This window comes from Aquarana catesbeiana, linkage group LG10 (assembly GCF_042186555.1).
Source record: "Aquarana catesbeiana isolate 2022-GZ linkage group LG10, ASM4218655v1, whole genome shotgun sequence".
NCBI classification, from domain to species: domain Eukaryota; kingdom Metazoa; phylum Chordata; class Amphibia; order Anura; family Ranidae; genus Aquarana; species Aquarana catesbeiana.
Window position 1 is genome coordinate 52,507,953 of NC_133333.1, and position 20,127 is coordinate 52,528,079.

The window sequence follows — 20,127 nt, forward strand, 5'->3', positions numbered from 1 at the left end:
CCACGTCTTTCTTTTCAGTTAGGGTGGCTTCAAATTGACCCAGTGCAGTCTCGCTGCACTATGCACAAAGCGCAGCTAACCTGCAGATTAACTGCCCTTTCCCATAGACTTTTATAAGGTCTCGTGGTTTTAGAAAGTGCACAGGAGATGCAGCATGCAGGAGTTTTGGTGCAAACTGCAGAACCTCATTTCAGTCTACAGGAAAGCGCAAGAAAACCACGGATTAGCTGCTCTTTAGCAAAAGCGCAGCAGGACAGTGTGAAGCCACCCTTTTTAGAAAGAATATCGTAAAGATTTGTCTAACTTGTATCGTTTTATTCTCTACCAGTATCTGAAGAAACTGCATACACAGGAGAGAGCAGTAGAGGAGGTAAAACTGGCCATTAAACCCTATTATCAAAGAAAGGAGATCACAAAGGAAGATTATAAAGATATCCTTAGGAAAGCTGTACATAAGGTGAGAGACTGACTGTGCAGTGCTACATGTACATGCATTCTCGTTTTCATCAATTTGCTTGTGTAAAAGGGGTTTATTGTCATTCATGGATAAATATGACATTGATTCCAAATATTAAGCATAATGAATTTACTAGTGTTAAAGAAGACCAAATTTACCTCCTATGATATCTAACACCTTTGACACTATCCTTTAAATCCAATAAATCTTCTTGCTTACATACAGATGAAAGTACAGCTGTATTTCTGTGCCCACTGAGATGTTAGTGCTGCAGGTCTCCTAGACCTCAGCACTATGGTCCGATCTTCCATCACCCTCTCCTCCTGGCTACTCGCAAAACAGATCCAGGGGCTATTTGTTTTGTGAATGGCCAGGAGATCGAGATTCAATCTTAGCATTGGGGTCTGAAAGATCTGCAGCTCTGAGTGGGCACAGAAGTACAACTGTAGCTGTACTTCTACCCGCATGTAAACAAGGTAAGATTTGCAAGATTTAAAAGAATAACGTTCATCATGGGAGGGAGCTTTTGGCTAAGAAGAGTCTTTAAATGCTCTAACACAAGTTAGTTCTTTGTGCTTGGAGTTTGGCTTTAAAACCTTTTTACAGTTTAATTGTGATCAACTGACAAAATCTTAAAGTGTAGTTCCACCCAAAAGGTGGAAATTCTGCTTTAAGGACTCCTGACCCCCTGACATGCCACATTTGGCATGTCATTTTTTTCGGGGGGAGCAAGTGCCTGGTTTTGACAGGTACCCAGCTCCCACTTCCGCTCGGGATGCCTAGTTGGCTCGAGCATAAGTTTTCCGCTCCCCCTCCCATCCAGCAAGATTGCCTGACCATTCAGGATGCCCAGCACAACTCGCGCATGCGCAGTGCACACCCGGCTTCGAAGCCGCAAGCTGTCACAGCTGGGTGCCCACACTAGTGATGCTGGCGTGGGGGAGAGACCTGAGGCTTCGGACGGCCGCATCGCTGGATCTTGGGACAGGTGAGTGTGTGTTTATTAAAAGTCAGCAATTATACTTTTTGTAGCTGCTGACTTTTAATAAACATAGAAACGGCTGGAACTTTGCTTTAATTGGCCCTCCCCTGCGTCATGCAAAGAACATAGAGAGAGAGGCTGCTGTATTGTGCTCCTGTACATTTGTGGATATAGTAGAACTCCAGACAATGTTTTATTTTGGGTATAAGTGCATTTTAGGGCATCTGTCCTAGTTGAGGAGATATTTTCCTGTTTTTGTGTTATCTGTGGGACAGATTTTCTGATCACAAGTCACTAAACTTGTTAGGGCTCATGTACATGGAAGTATTATTGCCAGCAAGATCGTGACTAAAACATTGTCCATATGGATGTGAGGTTTGTACTAATGTTTACACGTGTACAGTGACCCTGTTGGCCCAGCCGCTGTTCAGGGCCGACCTGTAAATCTGGGCAGCACAGTGGCTAAGTGGTTACACTTCCACCTAGCAGCACTAGGATTTTCTGTTCGAATCTCAACCATGGCACTATCTGCCTGGAGTTTGCATGTTGTCCTTGTGCCTGCGTGGGTTTCCTCCCACACTCCAAAGATATGCTGGTATGTTAATTGTCTCCTGTCTAAATTTATCCTAGTATGTGTGAGTTAGGGACCTTCCATTGTAAGCTCCTTGAGGGGAGAGACTGAGATGTTGGGGCGTGTGTAAATATATATATATATATATATATATATATATATATATATATATATATATATATATATATATATATATATATATATATATATATATATATATTAAAAAAATGTTAAGCGCTGCGTAAATTTACAGTGTAATAGAAGTACATGTAATAAATAAAACAAATCGGCAATGTGTGTCCAACGTTGCCCACCACTGAGTACGTTCTATTGATTACATCCTCACCTGAATGGCTCATTAATGTAGTGATGGCGCATGCACAGAATGACCTCAGCTGATTTTGTATGACTGAAGGGCAGGATCATTCTGTGCATGTGGCAGTGCTGCATGGATGGTGCATTTAGGGGGAAGTGTAAATATTAATGTGTAATTAACGTTGGCGTACTGCTGGCTACACTTTAATAATAATTTTTTTAATACTTCTTTTTTTTTTTTAAGGCTTTTAGAAATGCAGAACAATAATAAAAGAAAATGGGAGGGGGGAGAAAACAAGTGGTACACCATTCGGGGGCATTCACTCGTGGAATCTATGGCGTTAGGTGCCAAAAAGGCACATGCTTACTTCGCTGATATTTACATGTTGGTTCTGAGCAGCAGTGGTGACCAGTAGGGTCTGTGTATGCTGTACGCATGTAAAAATTGGCACAAGTGTTTACAGCATAAAAGTATGTGTACAGCATAAAAATAAGGTCTGTGTGGGTCCATCGTTTTGCAAAACTGCTACTTTCAGATCCATTTAAATTACAAATCTGTCCAAGTGTGCAGGAGCCCTTAATACTCACAGCACCCCATCAGATTTACATTAATTTTCTAACCAGTGCTAGAGATTTGAAATGAGCTTTGCTACTTTGGGCCACTTTGGGTTTCAGACACTTATGCTTGTGGTCTAGTATGGTTTTATAAATTAAGCGCCTTATTTAAAGGCTTCTAATTTGATTGTTCTGCATTCTTCAACCTCAGATTTGCCACAGCAAGAGTGGAGAAATCAATCCAGTAAAAGTGAACAATCTGGTGAAAGCCTACGTCCAGCGTTACAAGTATTTCCGGAAACACGGGAAGAAAATGGAAGATGACGAAAGCGGCAGCAGTTACCGTGGTTCAAAAGACCCAGGGGCCCTTGAAAAGGCAATGCCTCCTTTACCATTAATATGAGCCCAAGGGGACTGCGCACCTTGACATAACTCATCAGTTTCTGTAAAAACTTTTTATTGCTAGTGGCTAAGAGGGACAAGGGATGCTTTTATGCAACTATCTGTCAATCTTTAGAGATGCCTATCTTTAGAAATATATGTGACTCCTAAAAACAGTCGTGCCCCCCCCCCCCCCCCCCTCATACCGGCAGAGTTGGGACTGGCTCGGCAGGGTCACACGGTGTGCTCGGGTTCCCTGCTGACTCGTTTTAAATAGTCGTCTCTTGTAAATACTACATTTGCTTCAGATTTGCAGCTTTACTCTTTCTGTACCAGGTTTTAACTCTTACACGGTTTTACTTCCATTATTATATTTTATTTTGCATGAAAGGACACCCCTCCACCGTATCAGCATCTAGCAGGTTGTTGTTGTAACCTCCTACTGTTAGCTGTATTAAATTGCCATCCTGTAAGCCTTTCTCCCTGTTTGGCCTTTTTGTTGAGGACGTTGTGTCTAGTGCGTTGTCCTCCTGGTGAGTCTAATTGTAAAGGGTTTTTTTTGGTTTCTGTTTAAAAAAACAAAAAACAAACCCAAAAGTATAACTAGAGGCAAAACTTTTTTTTTTTTTTTTTTTTTTTTTTTTAAAGGATTTGGGTGAAGTAGTGAGGGGTTAAAACCTCTGTTAAGTTTTTATTTCTGTCTGTTTCTGGTGGGGAGATTTACTGTCTCTATTCATTCTCACCACCAATGTCGCCTGGAATGAAAGTGAGGGTAAATTCAAAATTTTGAGTTTCCACCAGAAATGGAAGGGAGGGGAAATCTTGTAACGGAGACATTAGTTCCAACTTCCAATTAAGTTGCAGGACAGGAAGTTAAATGAAAGCTCCGTAATTGAATGTAGATGGCAGTTATAAATGCCGTGGCTCTGTGGTTAGCACTTCTGCCATGCCTTGGTTTGGATTTCTGCCAGGACACTATCTGCATGGAGATTGCATGTTCTCCCTGTGCTTGCATGGGTTTCCTTGGTGGGAGTTGCCTCCCACGCTCCAAGAACATCTTATGTTAATTGGCTCCTGTCTAAATTGGCCCTAGGATAAAACTTTGCTGAGCATGCCCGACATGGCTGCCTCATCTTCCCCAAAAGCAGATAAAGTGCTTTGAGTCCCTAGGGCGAAACCCACTATATAAATGATTTAAAATAATTATAACCTTCCCCTACATATAGTACTACAAAATGGAAAAAAAAGTTTTGACTTTAGAGGTATTTTAATATATTGTTGGTTAAAGCGGAGCTGAGATGTTGGCGCTTATTTAAAAAAAAAAAAAAAAAGTTTATAAAGACTGTTTTGGAGGTTTAATAATAAGGTGCTCCCTTTTAGCGTTATTTTATATCGGTTGTGCTTTTATATATTTAAGGAACACATTTTTGAGCTGCTATTGTAACTTTTATCAAAGTAATTTTTGACCTCAATTTCACTTTTTTTTTTTTTTTAAACCTTGTTCCATATTTTATATTATTGTAATGTATGTACACTTAATGAGTAAATAAGGTAAAAGTGAACATGTGACCAATCAAGACAAAGCAACAGGCTCACCTAAGGTCTTGTTCCCACCAGCCAATAAACTCTGGGTTGTGCAGGCTGGTGTCTGTTGTGTAGTGCCGGTAAAGATCTGTTTTTTTTTTTTTTTTACATTATTAACCAGTTAAGGACCGCCTTATAGCTACAGGGAAGCCCTCCTGTGCAGAAACACGTGCGTATGTGTGATTCTGCACTTTCACCTAAGGGGCGCACTGCTGCTGCTGTGATTACTGACAGCAAAAGCCGATCTGCAGGTGCTGGCCACTGAATGTCCGCCGGCATCCACCGATTTTCAGGTAGGAACACAGATCAGAGCTCTGCCTATGGAGATCTCTGTTCTGATAAGGGGGGGGAGGGAGGGATGGATGTTGTGTCCCTGCAAAGCAAGGAATAAAATCCATTACTTCCCTGAGTAAAAGCAGCACACGTATAGTTAAACTCTGGTGAGATGCACTTTTAACCCTTTGATCGCCCTAGATGTTTAACCCCTTCCCAGCCAGTGTCATTAGTATAGTGAAAGTGTACATTTTTAGCACTGATCACTGTATTGGTGTCACTGGTTCCCAGAAATTGTCAGTGTTCAACTGTGTGCCACAATATTGCAGTCCCGCTATAATTCGCTGATTGCCGCCATTACTAGTATAAAAATAAAATTTCCAGTATATATACCATAGTTTGTAGATGCTACAACTTTTGAGCAAACCAATCAATATACGCCTATTGGGATTTTTTTTTTTTTTTTTTTACAAAAAATATGTACAGAATACATATTGGCCTAAATTTATGAAAACACAGCGGTGATCAAATGCCACAAAAAAATCTCTATCATTATGCCTTTACCTGAGATATAAAGTTCCATCATGCAGGTAAATGTTGAAAGTTCTTAGCTGTTGTGATTAGTACAGCTCTTGCTACACTGCACATATAAGCAGTATGGGTCTCTGAGACTCCATTGCTGGTGTTGTGTCCCTTCCTCCAGGCCATTCATAAATCATGGCCTGCAGACAATTAAGTGATCATGTTGCTTTGTCCTGTATGACATGGGTGGGGGGGAGATAAGTGATGCCTTTCCTACAAAAGAGAAGACCTAAAGCGCTTCTAAACCAAGAAAGAAAAATGTAGTAATGTACCTTACCAGCCTTTTTATATTTGATGATTTTAATAGTTTGTCTTTTATCAGGCTTCTTTTTTTTTTCCTTTTCAGCTGCTGATCTGGCCAGTAACTCACTTCCTGTCCTAGGGTGACAATGCCCAATCACTGCACCGTATTGATGAAGAAGCAATGCTGTCACCCTAGAACAGGACTGCAGAACACCCCAAAACACAGGAGGAGGTGTTCTGTAATCCGGTAGTCATCAACCCTGTCCTCAGGGCCCACTAACAGGCCAGGTTTTATGTATTGCCTTGGGGAGATGCAGACTAGAATACTGCAATCACTGAGCAGCAAATTACATCACTTGTGATGTATTTCAGTTATCTTGCAAACCTGGCCTGTTAGTGGGCCCTGAGGACAGGGTTGATGACCACTGCTGTAATCCACGATAGCTGAGAACAATGTAACTGATAAATCGTCAGAGAAAGGGAGCACAGAAAGTTATTATGTTTGCAATATTTCTGACAGGATCAGCAGATATATTTTTCACTTATATTAATGATAATACAAAACACTGTCAGTGGTATATTTAATAGATAAGTATGGGGTTTATAAAAAAAAAAAAACACCTTATACTCACCTATGTGCTTCGTTCCGATGCTTCATCTGTCCCCCCCTTTGCACTGAGAACTGAGCGATTAAACACCACTCATCGTTCAGTTCTCCCCTCCCCTCCTCTCTGAGCAGAGAGCGGTGACTTGTCAGTCAGCAGCTCTCTGGTCTGCCCCTCCAGCGCTCACTGGAGCGCTTGGCTGGGTAGAGGAGGGATCCACTAGCTCAGTCTCCCAGCGGCGCTGCTAAGAGGCTCAGCCAGCTGCCAGTCCAGGGATCAGGGTGGAACCAGACTGTAAAGATGACGGGATCTTTCCCCAGCCTGGACCGGCTCAGTGGCGTTAGCCACTGTTGGCTGAAAACTGATCACAGGAGGGCAGAACAAACTGCACTCCTGTGATCCATAGAAGTATAGCCAAAAATGCTTTGGCAAACAAACGAATCAAAAGGGAGCAAATAAAAGAAGTTAATTGTCAGGATACTCGCCTGTTCCACTTGCCTGTTCTTGAATCTTCCCTCATTTAGAAGCTTTACATCCAACAAGCTTCTGCCTGTGTCTGATATCTGCATCCCCCGTCACACTATACGTCTGTCTCATTTGCCACTAAGCCCCACCACCCAGCCATACCAGTGCTATGGCTGGTATAGAAGGCTTCACCAACTCTTTAAAGGAGAAGTTCACCTTTCATAACATGTTACACCCATATTCAGGGTGGTACATGCTATGAATGGACCGGCCCCCGGACCTTCCTAACGGCGCTGTGGTAGTTCATTCATGCTTCCTGTCAGATTGTATCCGCTTACCCATACAGATGTACGGGCAAGCAGATCTGCTGGAGACCTGCATGGTACCAGCGATCTGCCGATCACGCGTGCAATGCTTTACAGGCTCCTGAAAAAAAAAATATGCACATTTTTTTTTACCTGCATAAAAATGTGCATTTTTTTTTTCCAAAAAGTGAACTCATGCTTTAAGCATCGATAGAAAGTGTATGTGATGTAGTGCCAGCAGATGGTATGCACAGAGGTGGACCTGGCAATCTGATGCACATGGATGTGTGTTATATGTAAAGGTTCCTCTGGATGCAGTAGCTCTGCAAGAAAGGAATATGCAGCAGGACAGAATATTCTTTCTTTCTAGTCTTTTCTTTTGTATGTTTGACTCGTTTTTTTTAAATGTCACTTTAATTGCAAGATTGTTTTAGGGTCCAAGTGAGAGGATATGGTAAAAGCCCAATTTCAGCAAAAAGTTTTAATTTTGTTTTGGACAGTGTGAAAGAGTTGCGCCTCTCAGGATTTTGCTGCTTTCTGTGTTAATGTGGAAATTTCCCTGCATGTCCTGTTAACAAGGACTTGCTCTTCCCTATTCTGCCCAAAACTGAAAAAAAATTTGGCTGAGGTTATGCTCAGGATGGTTCTGATATTAAGTGTTGGGATGTTAGGATTCATGAGCATTTGGGCTATGGCTCATTGTTAACTTGTTTCTGGATCTAAAGGCCATACCAGACATGTGGCTCCAAAAACAAACCTGCTGAGATTTATTATTATAATTTTTTTTTGTTTTTGTTTTTTTTTTTATAGTGGATACTTGATCAGTGATTGTTCAGAAAAACGCAACTACCTTTTGGAGAACATTTTCCTTTCGTCACAGCAGATCTGACTGATAGATTTGAACCGAGGAGGAGAAGCAATGAAGCACGGTCTCTGCACAGAACTATTGAGACAAAGCAGAGTTTGCATATACAAGCATGGAGAAATTTGTTGGTACCCTTCCACGAAAAGAGAAAAAATAATTCCTCGATTGATTTGAAATTTTATTAAAAAAAAAAAATAAATTCCAACTGTGCTTTTTCATTTTTGATTTAACACAAACTTTTATAAATCAAACAAATATAAATGGTAAGGACAAAAATGCTGGGACTCTTACCCCGATATTCTTCACCAACAGCTATTTTGGCCTTCTTCTTGAGCAAACTGCTTCAGCTGCCCTGGATTTGAAGAGTGTCTTCTCCAGGCTGCATGTTTCATCTTTCCATAGATGTTCAATAGAATTCAGATCAGGGTCCATAAAAGGTCACTTTGGAAAAGTCCTGTGTTTTGTTCTTAGCCGTTTTTGGTTGTTTTTAGCTGTGTTTTGGGTCCTTATCCTGTTTGAGGACCCAAGCTTTCTCACGTGGGGCAGTCACCTCTCAATAGGTAAGGACACTGTTTATTTCATGTACGCACCATAAGCACTTTATCATATTGAAGCGCAGCACATTGTTTATAGAGGTTTGTGACTAAGGCAGATATCGCCTAACGTGCTTGCAGCTGGTTTTCTCGTTTTTTCTCTTTAATATCGGTACAGTAGGTATAGTGTCCTTTTATTTTTTTTGAACGGTTTATATTTTCATCTATGAATAAAGAGCTGATGCGACTTCCCAGTTTTGTCCCATCTATCCTAAGAAGCATTGTGGCTTGTTAATATGCATTTTAGCAAATTCTGGTCTAGCTTTTTTTTACATTTTTTCTTTCAACACTCGAGTACTCCTGGGTTTTCCTTTGAGCCCTCTGGCGCTTAACATATTGTCAATCAGACGCTCCTGTACCTTGCCCTTGGCGTTCAGCTTGTATCTCTTTGGAAGTTGTTCTTTTGCTCTTTGTCTAACAAATGCAATCTGGTCAATTTTACTTAAAAAGCCATGTCCAGGGAGATTGGCTGCATCCCCATGGACCTTTTAAACTTCTTAACGTTTGCAATTGTAAATAGGAACATTAGGCTGCTTGGAGATGGTCTTTTAGCCTTTTGCATGCTTGTCTATCATTTTATTTTTACTCTGACAACTCTCGTCTTTTATTTCTCTGGGCCATGTTTATTATGGTGCACACATGATACCACACAGGCGAGTGACTCCATTTAAATAGACTATCTGATTACAGGATTGAAGACGTGTGACGCTAATTCTTATACATAAGACAAATGCTTTTAAAGTGGTAGTAAACTCTGCTTTGGGATTTTTACCTACGGATAAACTTATAATAAAGCTTACCTGTAGGTAAAAATCAATGTTTTCTAAATGTGCACAATTTAAGAGATATTCGCTTGTTTGGCACCCGGTGATGTCACCGGCGCATGTTCTCTGATGGAGTATGCCGTTCTTTCAGAGCTGTGTACCGCGGCCCTGACGTGGAAACCTGGAAGGAAGAGGTCAAGATGAAAACTCTGTCAGCGGCAACAACATGCCGCTGGGGGGCTTAGTTTTAAGGTAAGTCTTTCATAATATGCAAGTATGCAATGCATACTAGCACATTATATTATTTTGCAGAATGATTTATTTTTATTGTTTTATTTTTTTATTCTAAAGTTTAGTACATTTTTAATTTTAAGACTTTTCAGGAGCAATGAAGTATCGTCTCAACAAGCTGTATGATTACCAACAAATTTGTCCATGTCTGTATAATGAACAAACACGGCTGCCCCTGTGTCCATTTATCATTCGAACCCATATGCTGGAGAAAAAATGTTTAAACAGTAATGAGTTGCAGGCAGCAAGTAAAGCTTATTGGTGTACAGTGGGTTGTTGTCCAGCAAATGCTGCACCTATTCTTAAGTTCACTTGCTTTATTTTGATCTGTGCTCTCTGATCTGCTTTCAGTGTGCTTTCTTACGTCTGTGCTATCTGACTTCCTTTTTTTCCTGCATCACCAATCAGACTCAGACTTCCCAGGCAGGCCTGTATCTGTCTGAAGGCTGTGAGAGATTTCAATGTATTGTATACACAAGGCCTGCTGCATATAAAAGACAGCAAGGGATTGTTTGGGAATGTGTCTTCTGCATTAGAAATAGGTAAGCAAAAGTGTTTCCTGATTATAGACAGAAGGGACTGGGGTGTCATAGTGCACCAAAGCCATGCGTGAAGGAAAACACAAGTATTGGGCAGGTCCATGGTGTTCTCAGTATGTCTTTCCATGCCTTACTTTTAGTTTTGCAGAGTTCCTTTTATAGAAAGCTTATGCTGGGTAAAATAGGAAGGTTGCCTTTGCTGACTACATGTTGTGATTTACTCACTTCTGGCACACTTAGCCTGAAAGATGCCTTGCCTATATCCTAGATAAAACTGTATATAAAGGCAAAACATTTTTTTTATTTTTGTATAGAGTAGGATATAGTTAAGCCCCCTCCAGGATTTTTTTTTTTTCTGAATCACATGCACAAAGGCCAGCCATCAGTCTGATCGTACAAAAACCTTTAAAAATAGGTTGTCACTTGCAAGTCAATTATAACAGCCAGCACATATTGCGGGATCAAAGAAATCCTGATTCTTCAGGGCTTAAACATAACAGGAGTAATCATAAGAATTCTAAAATGGGAAAAATTACCATAAGTAAAAATTATTTACTGCAATGATTATGCCGGATTCCTGGGGCAGCAAAACAGTCTTTTGTTGACTGTCTTTCACATTGTGATTTTCCTTCACTTCCTGTCCCAAAGACACAGGGGGAAGTAAGACGAGATCCCTCCAAAGCAAAGTATCTCCTTTTAAACAGATCACACCAGTGTGTAGGGTTTTCCCTCTATTCTGTGTCTGTTACAACCCAAACATTTTGGATTTTCCACCCTTTTCTGTACTAGAGCCATTGGATTTGAGGATAATTGATAGCTGAAGTCCCAGTGTCAGTTCTCGGCCATTTCTCATTCTGCTGCCTCTGCCTCTTTGTGTGCATGGTGTTCAACTTGTGGATTGGGATGCAAAGTGGGGTTGCGGGAAAAATGTATAGGTGCAGCTTTGACAACAGGAAAGCATGGAGAGTAAAGCCTCGTACACACGCTTCGATTTTCGGATGACTGAACGTCTGGTTTTTGTGACATGCTAGTCTCTCGAAAGTGAAGAGGTTACAATACAAAAATTTTCGTACAACAGAATACAACATCAGAAGTGTAAAAAACTAATAGTTTTGTATGTATTCTTTCGTTTCTGAGCATGCATAGTCTTGCTCTTACGATTTTTTCCCTACGAAAACCATATTAATGAATTGAAAATTGGACGTTGAGTTCACATCCGACAAAAAATTTATAGTCTGCACATCCAGCTTTTGTCTGATGAAAAAGCAAAATCGGCTGTCGAAAGCACAGTACTAACGATCCGAAAATCGGCAGACAGCTCGTCCTACAAATTTTTACATCCGATTTTCATATCATGTGTACAGGCTTTTAGCCGTTGTGTATATTGCACAAGTCAAAGCAATTGTAATCCAAACCATTATGCCCTGTACACACGATAGGCTTTTCCGATGGAAAATGTGTGATAGGACCTTGTTGTCGGAAATTCCGACCGTGTGTAGGCTCCATCACACATTTTCCATAGGAATTTCCGACACACACAGTTTGAGAGCTCGCTATAAAATTTTCCGACGACAAAATCCGTTGTCGGAAATTCCGATCATGTGTACACAAATGCGACGCACAAAGTGCCACGCATGCTCAGAATAAATAAAGAGATGAAAGCTATTGGCTACTGCCCCGTTTTATAGTCCTGACGTATGTGTTTTATGTCACCACGTTCAGAACGATCGGTTTTTCTGACAACTTTGTGTGACCGTGTGTATGCAAGACAAGTTTGAGCCAACATCCGTCGGAAATGGATTTTGTTGTCGGAATGTCCGATCAATGTCCGACCGTGTGTACAGGGCATTAGAGTAAAACACACTTTTGACGAGTTCAAGGAGGAAAATGTAATTTTTTCTTTTTTATAATTATGAATTAATGAAATTTTAGAAACACATTGATTTATAAAACAAATCAAAATCTGAATGACCATTTCCCTTTTTCATGTGATTTATGTTTAAAATGTAAGAACAGGGAAAACACATATTGTATATAATTGTCAAATGTTTTATTACCATTGTATTATTATTAAAAATAGCTTGCAAATAGCTTGGAGAACAGAAATGTCTTATGCAAGAACTTTAAATAGTCAAAATTACAATTGTGAAGGTTGATTTTATTGATTTATATCTGTCTATATTTGCCTTATCAAATAACATTTCTTAACCTTATAGTCACAGCTGAGATGACTCGTGAGGTCTGACAGGTACAAGAATTTCAATGAGCATCAAATTAAAAATTGTGTAGCCTCAGCTTTAACACCTCTCCTCCTGGCCTTGTGTATAAACGTGGCAGCACAATGGTGGACTTTACCACCACAGTAATATACACATCCACAGCTAGCGCTGTTCTGTGCTTGGAGCGCACTCAATCGGCATCAAAGGCTCCTAGGTCAGTGTTTACAGTCGGGAGCTGGTAGGATGGAATCCAGATCACATAAGCGGGAGGCCAATTACCAGGCTTTGGGATTAAGATCCCCTTACAGGTCCAGCTCCTGGACCAGTTAAAGGGTTTGTAACCCTAAAAAAAAAAAAAAAAAAACCTGTTCCCTTATAGCAGATTAATGCTTTCTAATCTGCCCCTCTCTAAACTGTAAAAAACCTGGCTGATCCTGCCACTTCCTGTGTCCCCCTCTGTGAGCTGACCATGATAATCATGGCTGCTGAGCTCTGACTACCGTCATTAAGGGGGCAAATCCTTCTGGGGCTGAAGTGGTTAAGGACCTTGCTGTCAGTTTGAAAGCCAAGGTCCTGCTCTGTATAGTGCAGCTGCTATCAGCAGCCATTTTGGCAGCGACTGCCAAAAAGAAAAGAGGAAATCACCTCAAGTCAAGGCTGCCCCAACCGCTGGCCCACAGCCAGCACCCTGATGAAGCCTGTGACCTCTGGGATGGCAGGTTGGCAAGCGCAGAGCGCAGTTTCCCGACACACCATCCAAAAACATCAGTGTTGAGAATCGAGTTGGCGGTAGAGGAAGCATGCGGCTGTAGTAGAGAGCGGAGCTGATGCTTCCGGTATAGTGCTAGCTCCTGTCACAGGCAGAGTTATACCAAATGCACTCCACCTGGGACAGCAACAGCCAGTGATACCTGCAGGATTCCGGAAGTCAAGGTGGAGGTCAGTTTTTAATTAAGTAGCAATGGGCATATCTGTTCTCTGCACTGGTTACTCTGGGTTTTCAAACTGATCTGCAGGTGCAGTGCACCCACAGGTTACCTGCACTGAGCCATAGACTTTTGTTTTATACCTGCGGGGTTGGTGTGCTGAATGCAGGAGATTTGTGCACATTCAGAAAGTGTACCACACCTGCAAGATATATTAAAATTCGATGGCAACGTGTAACTAACCCGCAGGATTGCCACAATTGCACTGCGCTGCACCCTAGGTGTGGATAAACTGCAGAGCATCAGTGTGAAAGTAGCCTGATGCCCCTTTCACGTGATCAGTCCGATTGAGTCCGCCTGTCTGTTTTTCAGGCGGGCCCAATCGGACCCCCCATTCACCTACGACGCGGCAGATGTAAACTAACATCTGCCTACTTCCAATTCTAGCTGCTAAAAAACAAAAGGGGATCTGTCCCCTTCCATCAGGGCAGATCGGATCGGAGGGCCCATAGAGTGGAGCAGTCTGTTCTGCACATGCAGAGTGCACACACACCTCTCATCCACCTACTCTGCTTAGTGTGGCCCTTCAAAAGGTTGGGCACCCCTCCCCTAAGTGAATACTGCATCAAACCATAAAGTTAAAACCCCTTTTTTTCTTTTAAGTGAATTTAAATCACTTTCATTTTGGATAAAGTAGGAATGGTTATAACACCTATCAGTTGTTTGTTTTTGTTTTTTTATTCTCATCTGTGTCCCAAAGGGGAGAATCCATTTAACTTCCCGCCTTGTACACCTAACAGGAAGTGACAGTAATTCTCTCCAAAGTGAATGAAAGTGAGTTGAGTGCGGCCCTTTTTGCCTACCTTTATCAAACCCTGTGGGCATTATTCCTTCTACTGACACCAACAATGAGGTAGTGCTCTGCGCCCCGAGCTCACCCTTTTTTGAAGCCAATTAAAGCCTATGGCTCTAATAATGTGCTTCTAAAAAAAAAAAAAACCCATTTGAAAACATGCGTCTGGGGCATTGCATGTAGCTTAGGGGCTGGGCGCATGGATTAGGGGGGCAGCGCCCCTGCACCCTGTATTGATGGGCCGCCACTGAAACTGGCCCTTTTGTTTAGAAAGTTTGGAGACCCCTGCTGTAGAGGATGAGGAAGTGCCCCTATCCCTTGTTTAATGGTTTATTCAACAAGTATACCTGGCAGCAAAGCAATGCCTAACGGATAATATGCCTTCTATATACTTTGAGATTTAATTGTCAGGTCTTCATCCCCTCTCAAAGTATGTGTCTGTGTTTATCCTTCCCATCAGCCGCACAGCTTGGGGCCCATTCACACCAGAACACAGTGATGCATTTTTGTGCTTTTAGTTGCATTGCAACATGTTGTCAGATACAAGTAGGCTGCACTTCCACTATTGGTTTCTTAATATCTAACAAACTTTATTGCTAGAAGTGCAAACTCACAAAGCCAGACTGCAGGACATGTTTCTCCCTAATAGGGGCTTGGGCCGGGTTCACACTGGTACAACACGACTGTCGATCTGACTTTGCCCTGCAACATCGGTCCTACTTCCGTCCGGCTTGAATGAACAAGATATGATTTAGCTCTGACTTTGAGATAGTCTCACTTGTCCTTTGACCAATCAAAACATTCCAAGTGTGACATAAATTCCTTTTTCTGCTGCTGTAATCACCATGTCAGATGTCACAAGCCTGATGATTAGGACAAGGATTTGACTTCAATTATATTGAATGGGCTGAAAACTGACCAAAGTAGTGCAGGAACCTTTTTCAAAGTCAGATCCACTTGAGTCAGACCAGTTAAGTCAGCTCTCATAGGGATCCATGGATTTGTACACGTCATGCGACATGTGCTCCAAAAGTCGGAGCGTAAGTCGTACCAGTGTGAATCCAGCTTTAATCATGATGGTCTCAGTTCCACCCAATGACTAAGCTTCTCTTGGGGATAGGATTGCACCGATACTGAGCATTTGCACGAGTACTTGTAATCGTGCAAATGCTCCAATGCTTGGCCCGATACTTGGGCAGCCTCAGACATGATTGGTGCAGTGGTGGGGGGAATTACAAGCACCAAACTCCCTGTATAGCTTTTCTGACAGCCGCTTCTCCTCCTCTCCCTTCTGTGGCTGTCAGGGAAATGGGTACTTGTAACTGCCGCACCAATCACCCCTGGCTGTCTCACTCTGTCCTCCTCTGGGTCCCGATCCACTTAGTCTTCCGGGTCCCCCTGCATCCTCCTTGGCTCTCCATGTCCTCCTCCGGGTCCTGATCCATTTCGTCCTCCAGGTCCTCTTTGTGTCGTCCTCTTCTGGGTCCCCCTGTCCTGGATCTTTCAGGATGGAGAATGGAGGAAGGAGGCGGTAAATCTGTGATTTACCAGCTCCATCCTTTTGCGAATGCAGTGATCACTAACTCTGTCCATTCATAACTGACCATTGCAAACTGTATTTACGATGCTTCAGTTTATGAATGGAGAGGAGCCTGGGGGTTATTTACTAAAGGCAAATCCACTTTTCACTGAAAAGGCACTTTGAAGTGCAGTCGCTGTAGATCTGAGGGGGACATGCAAGGAAAATAAAAAAAACAACATTTTTGCTTGCACATGATTGGATGATAAAATCAGCAGATCTTCCCCTCAGATCTACAGCGACTGCACTTCCAAGTGCACTTTCAAGGATTTTGCCTTTAGTAAATCAACCCCTCTGTCTCCTGTCCATTCAACTTCAGTGCAGCTGGGAAAGGGATTGGGGAATCTCTATCTTCAGTCCCTTTCCATGTCTCAAAGGAGAGATATTAGGGGTCTCTGATATCTATCTCAGAGCAAAGGAAAAAATTGTAATAATTATTTAAAAGTTAAATTGTAAAAAAAAAAGATTTAAAAAAAAAACAAAACACTGACACCATCCATCTCCCCCCCACCCCCCCAAAAAAAGAAAGCATTGTAAAAAAAAAATAACAAAAAATTTATATAACTTGTAAAAAAATAATAAATTGCAAAAAATAAAATTGTTAAGAATAAAAAAACTACTGACACAGTCCACGCCTCAACAGGGCCCATCAGTGCTGCATATTAGTTCCACTGTCACATGACATTAAAAAAAGTGTCAGCGAGTACTTGGGGGGGGGGGGGGGGGGGGACGTATTGGTACTTGTACTCAGTTTAACCACCTGCCATCCACGCTATGGCCGAATGATGGCCACCGCGCGGACCTTAATTCCCGGGAGGCCGTCATATGACGGCCTCCCCTGTGCACGCTCCCTGCGCGCGCCCTACAGCCGATCCGAGTAAGGGGCTGGTCCCTGCCCCTTACCATGTGATCAGCTGTCAGCCAATGACAGCTGATCACATGATGTAAACAAAAGATCGGTAATCGTTTTTTTTTTTTTTTTTTACTCGCGCTGACAGCGTGAGTAGAAAAAAAAGCTGATCACCGGCTCGGATGTAAGGGACATTGGTCCCCAAGTGGAAGAGGCACATCTGCCTCATCAGTGCCACCATAATAGTGCCACCTAACAGTGCCCACAGTGTCACCTAACAGTGCCAACAAGTGCCACCTATCAATGCCCACCTGTAGTGCCAATCAGTGCCACCTGGCAGTGCTGCCCATCAGTGCCGCCCATCACTGCCGCCTATCAGTGCCCATCACTGCCGCCTCATCAGCGTACATCAATGAAGGAGAAAAATGACCCGTTTTAAATTTTTTATAACAAAATATAAAAAAAATTAAAAAATTTTTTTTTTTTTTAAATTCAGTTTTTTTTTACATTTTTTTAACAAAAAGTAAAAACTGCAGAGGTGATCAAATACCACCAAAAGAAAGCTCTATTTGTGGTGAAAAAATGATAAAAATTTCATTTGGGTACAGTGTTGTATGACTGCGCAATTGTCATTCAAAGTGCGTCGGCGCTGAAAGCTGAAAATTGGTCTGGATAGGAGGGGGGTTTAAGTGCCCTGTAAGCAAGTGGTTAAGTGGTATCGGTGCAACCCGAATTGGCAGGAGAGGGTCTGAGGGTGAAGTGAAGCGATGTAGCACACTGGATGCACTACTTAAGTTAAAGCTTGTTGGATAACCAAAAAAAAAAAAGAATGTACAGGATACTGCCAGGAGGCATGGATTTCAGTAGATAAGCACCTATACCTGGTGGATGATCTGTAGGACCATCTAAATAACAGCAGCACATGTTGTTGTAGAGCATTGTAACAGCTGCATTCTGGAGGTGCAATGGGCTGTCATTCAAAATGATTAAGATGGCAATGTGTTAGTGTGAATGGGCCCAATGTTGCTATTGCTTTATTGGGTAACAGAGGCTTATTGGTTAGCACTTCTACCTTGCGGCACTGGGGTCTTTGGTTTGAATCCCAACCAGGACACTGCATGGAGTTTGCAAGTTCTTCCTGTCTTTGCGTGGGTTTCCTCCGTGTACTCGCGTTTCCTCCCACACTGGTAGATCGGTTGGCTCCTGTCTACATTGGCCCAATATTTGAAGTAGAGATCTTTTGAGTGTAGGCTCCTTGAGGTCAGTGACTGATGTGAATGTAAATTGTTGGTGATATATAAATACCTCTAATAATAATAAGGCTGAGTTTTTCCTGGTTTAGTCCATGATCTGTGCTATCCCAAGGAGTAACCACACATTAGGGAAAAAAGAGTCTCTATATAAAAGTGGCATGAAATTACCATCACTTTTTCCCTGTGTAGTAATGGTCCTGTACTTTTCTACAATTATAACAAAGCTAATTTTATCACCAGTCCATCCTTTCTTCAATGCTCTTCAGAACTGAAAGGACAGAACTTTGACTGGATAGTGAGTCAGAGATTTCCAGGTTCAGATCACTGCTGGTTAGTGATGAGGCTCCAGTCTCGTGACTTAACTCATGAAGCAAACGCATGACCACCGGTACGATCTACACAGGACAAAAAAAAGTTACCACAAACGCGCACATTGCTGATGGTCATATAAGTGTAGGGGACTGGCATTAGAGAGGGATCTATTTCTTTTGCGGTTTCTACATTTAGAAATGCTGCAATGTATGAGACTACCGGTATGAAAAGCCTCGATGGATAATGACCCTCATACTATTTCCTGCATAGTGAATCAGAACCTTTCATTTTCTGATTTCAGGCAATGTGCACAGTGGATAAGTGGTTGGCACTACTGCCTAATATCACTAGGGTTGTTGGTTCAAATCGCAAGGCATTACCTGCCTGGAGTTTGCATGTTCTCCTTGTGCCTGTCTGTGGTTTCCTTCCACACTACAAAGACATGTTAGGAGGTTAATTTGCTTCTGTCTAAATTGGCCCCAGGATGTGTCTGAATGTGAGTTAGGGACCTTAGATTGTAAGCTCCTTGAGGGCAGGGACTGATGTGAATGTGATATATATATATATATATATATATATATATATGTGTGTGTGTGTGTAAAGCATTGCGTAAATTGACGGTGCTGTATAAGTACCTGTAATAAATAAGTGTAAGTCATTATGTGCTGCTAGTAACCCCGCCACTGACCATTTACTGCAGTGAGTATCACCAGTGTCAGAATTTGCTAAAGAGACTCCTTGTCTTTCCCTATTAAATTGTTCCCTCTGTGGCTGAGACAGTGAGATATTGCCCCCATGACCAGCGACTGAGAGTCAGGACAGCAACATTTTGCTATCTGTCTACAGAGGGAGCGATTCCACAGGGACAGACAGGAACCCTCTTAGCCATCCTTACGCTGTGGCGACTTGACAAATGTCCAGTGGCAGAATCATGCATCTGACATCAGCCTTCTGTGTTCTCCTGCCTTTCAATGTATTTGTGTTTAGAACTTTAGATGTATTCAGAGTATCTAATCTGGATACACGGAATGTTAATTTCTCAAAATGCAGCAAAACTGAGCACACCTTAATGGCCTCCTTCACATGAGACATACTTAGCCTATGCTCATGGGAGGGCCGTGTTTACCTGCATGGGGATGCATAAGTGTAAAAATTATTTATCAAAAGCCTAACTGTTCAGCCACATCCCAGTATATGCAAAGAACAAACTGGATAGGGGAAGGGACTTTCAAGGCAAGTCTGTTGGTGCCTTTAACCGCTTCAGCCCCAGAAGATTTTACCCCCTTCCTGACCAGAGCACTTTTTGCGATTCGGCACTGCATCACTTTGACAATTGCGCAGTTATGCGACGTTGCACCCTAACAAAATTGACGTCCTTTTTTTCCCACAAATAGAGCTTTCTTTTGGTGATATTTGATCACCTCTGCGTTTTTTTATTTTTTGCGCTTTAAACAAAAAAAGAGCGTCAATTTTGAGAAAAACGCATTATTTTTTACTTTTTGCTATAATAAATTGCCCCCAAAAATATATATTTCCTCAGTTTAAGCCGATATCTATTCTACATATGTTTGGTAAAAAAAAAAAAAAAAAACGCAATAAGCGTTTATTGATTGGTTTGCGCAAAAGTTATAGCGTCTACAAAATAGGGGATAGTTTTATGGCATTCTTATTTTTTTTTTAATTTTTTACTAGTAATGGTGGTGATCTGCGATTTTTATTTATTTATTTATTTTTTTGGGGTACTGCAACATTATGGCGAACATGT

At 41.8% G+C, this 20,127-nt stretch overlaps 2 protein-coding genes across 7 annotated transcripts in view; one reads left to right on the top strand and one right to left on the bottom strand.

Moving 5' to 3' along the window:
* SCAF1 (SR-related CTD associated factor 1) overlaps positions 1-12,460 on the top strand; it is a 55,339-nt gene extending 42,879 nt beyond the window's left edge. For 2 of the 3 annotated variants that reach the window (XM_073602173.1, XM_073602174.1), the window contains exons 10-11: positions 329-457; positions 3,092-3,734. In XM_073602173.1, the coding sequence (XP_073458274.1) occupies positions 329-457; positions 3,092-3,283 (321 nt within the window). In that variant the 3' untranslated portion in view covers positions 3,284-3,734. Of the gene's footprint in view, positions 1-328; positions 458-3,091; positions 3,735-8,128 lie in introns of those variants that run through there. The other variant, XM_073602175.1, reaches the window with a different exon arrangement.
* The window catches only part of LOC141110684 (interferon regulatory factor 3-like), a 77,031-nt gene continuing 69,302 nt past the window's right edge, over positions 12,399-20,127 (bottom strand). For all 4 annotated transcript variants that reach the window (XM_073602176.1, XM_073602177.1, XM_073602180.1 and 1 more), the window contains exon 9: positions 12,399-18,445. In XM_073602176.1, coding sequence (XP_073458277.1) covers positions 18,284-18,445 — 162 coding nt within the window. In that variant the 3' untranslated portion in view covers positions 12,399-18,283. The remainder of the gene's footprint in view (positions 18,446-20,127) is intronic.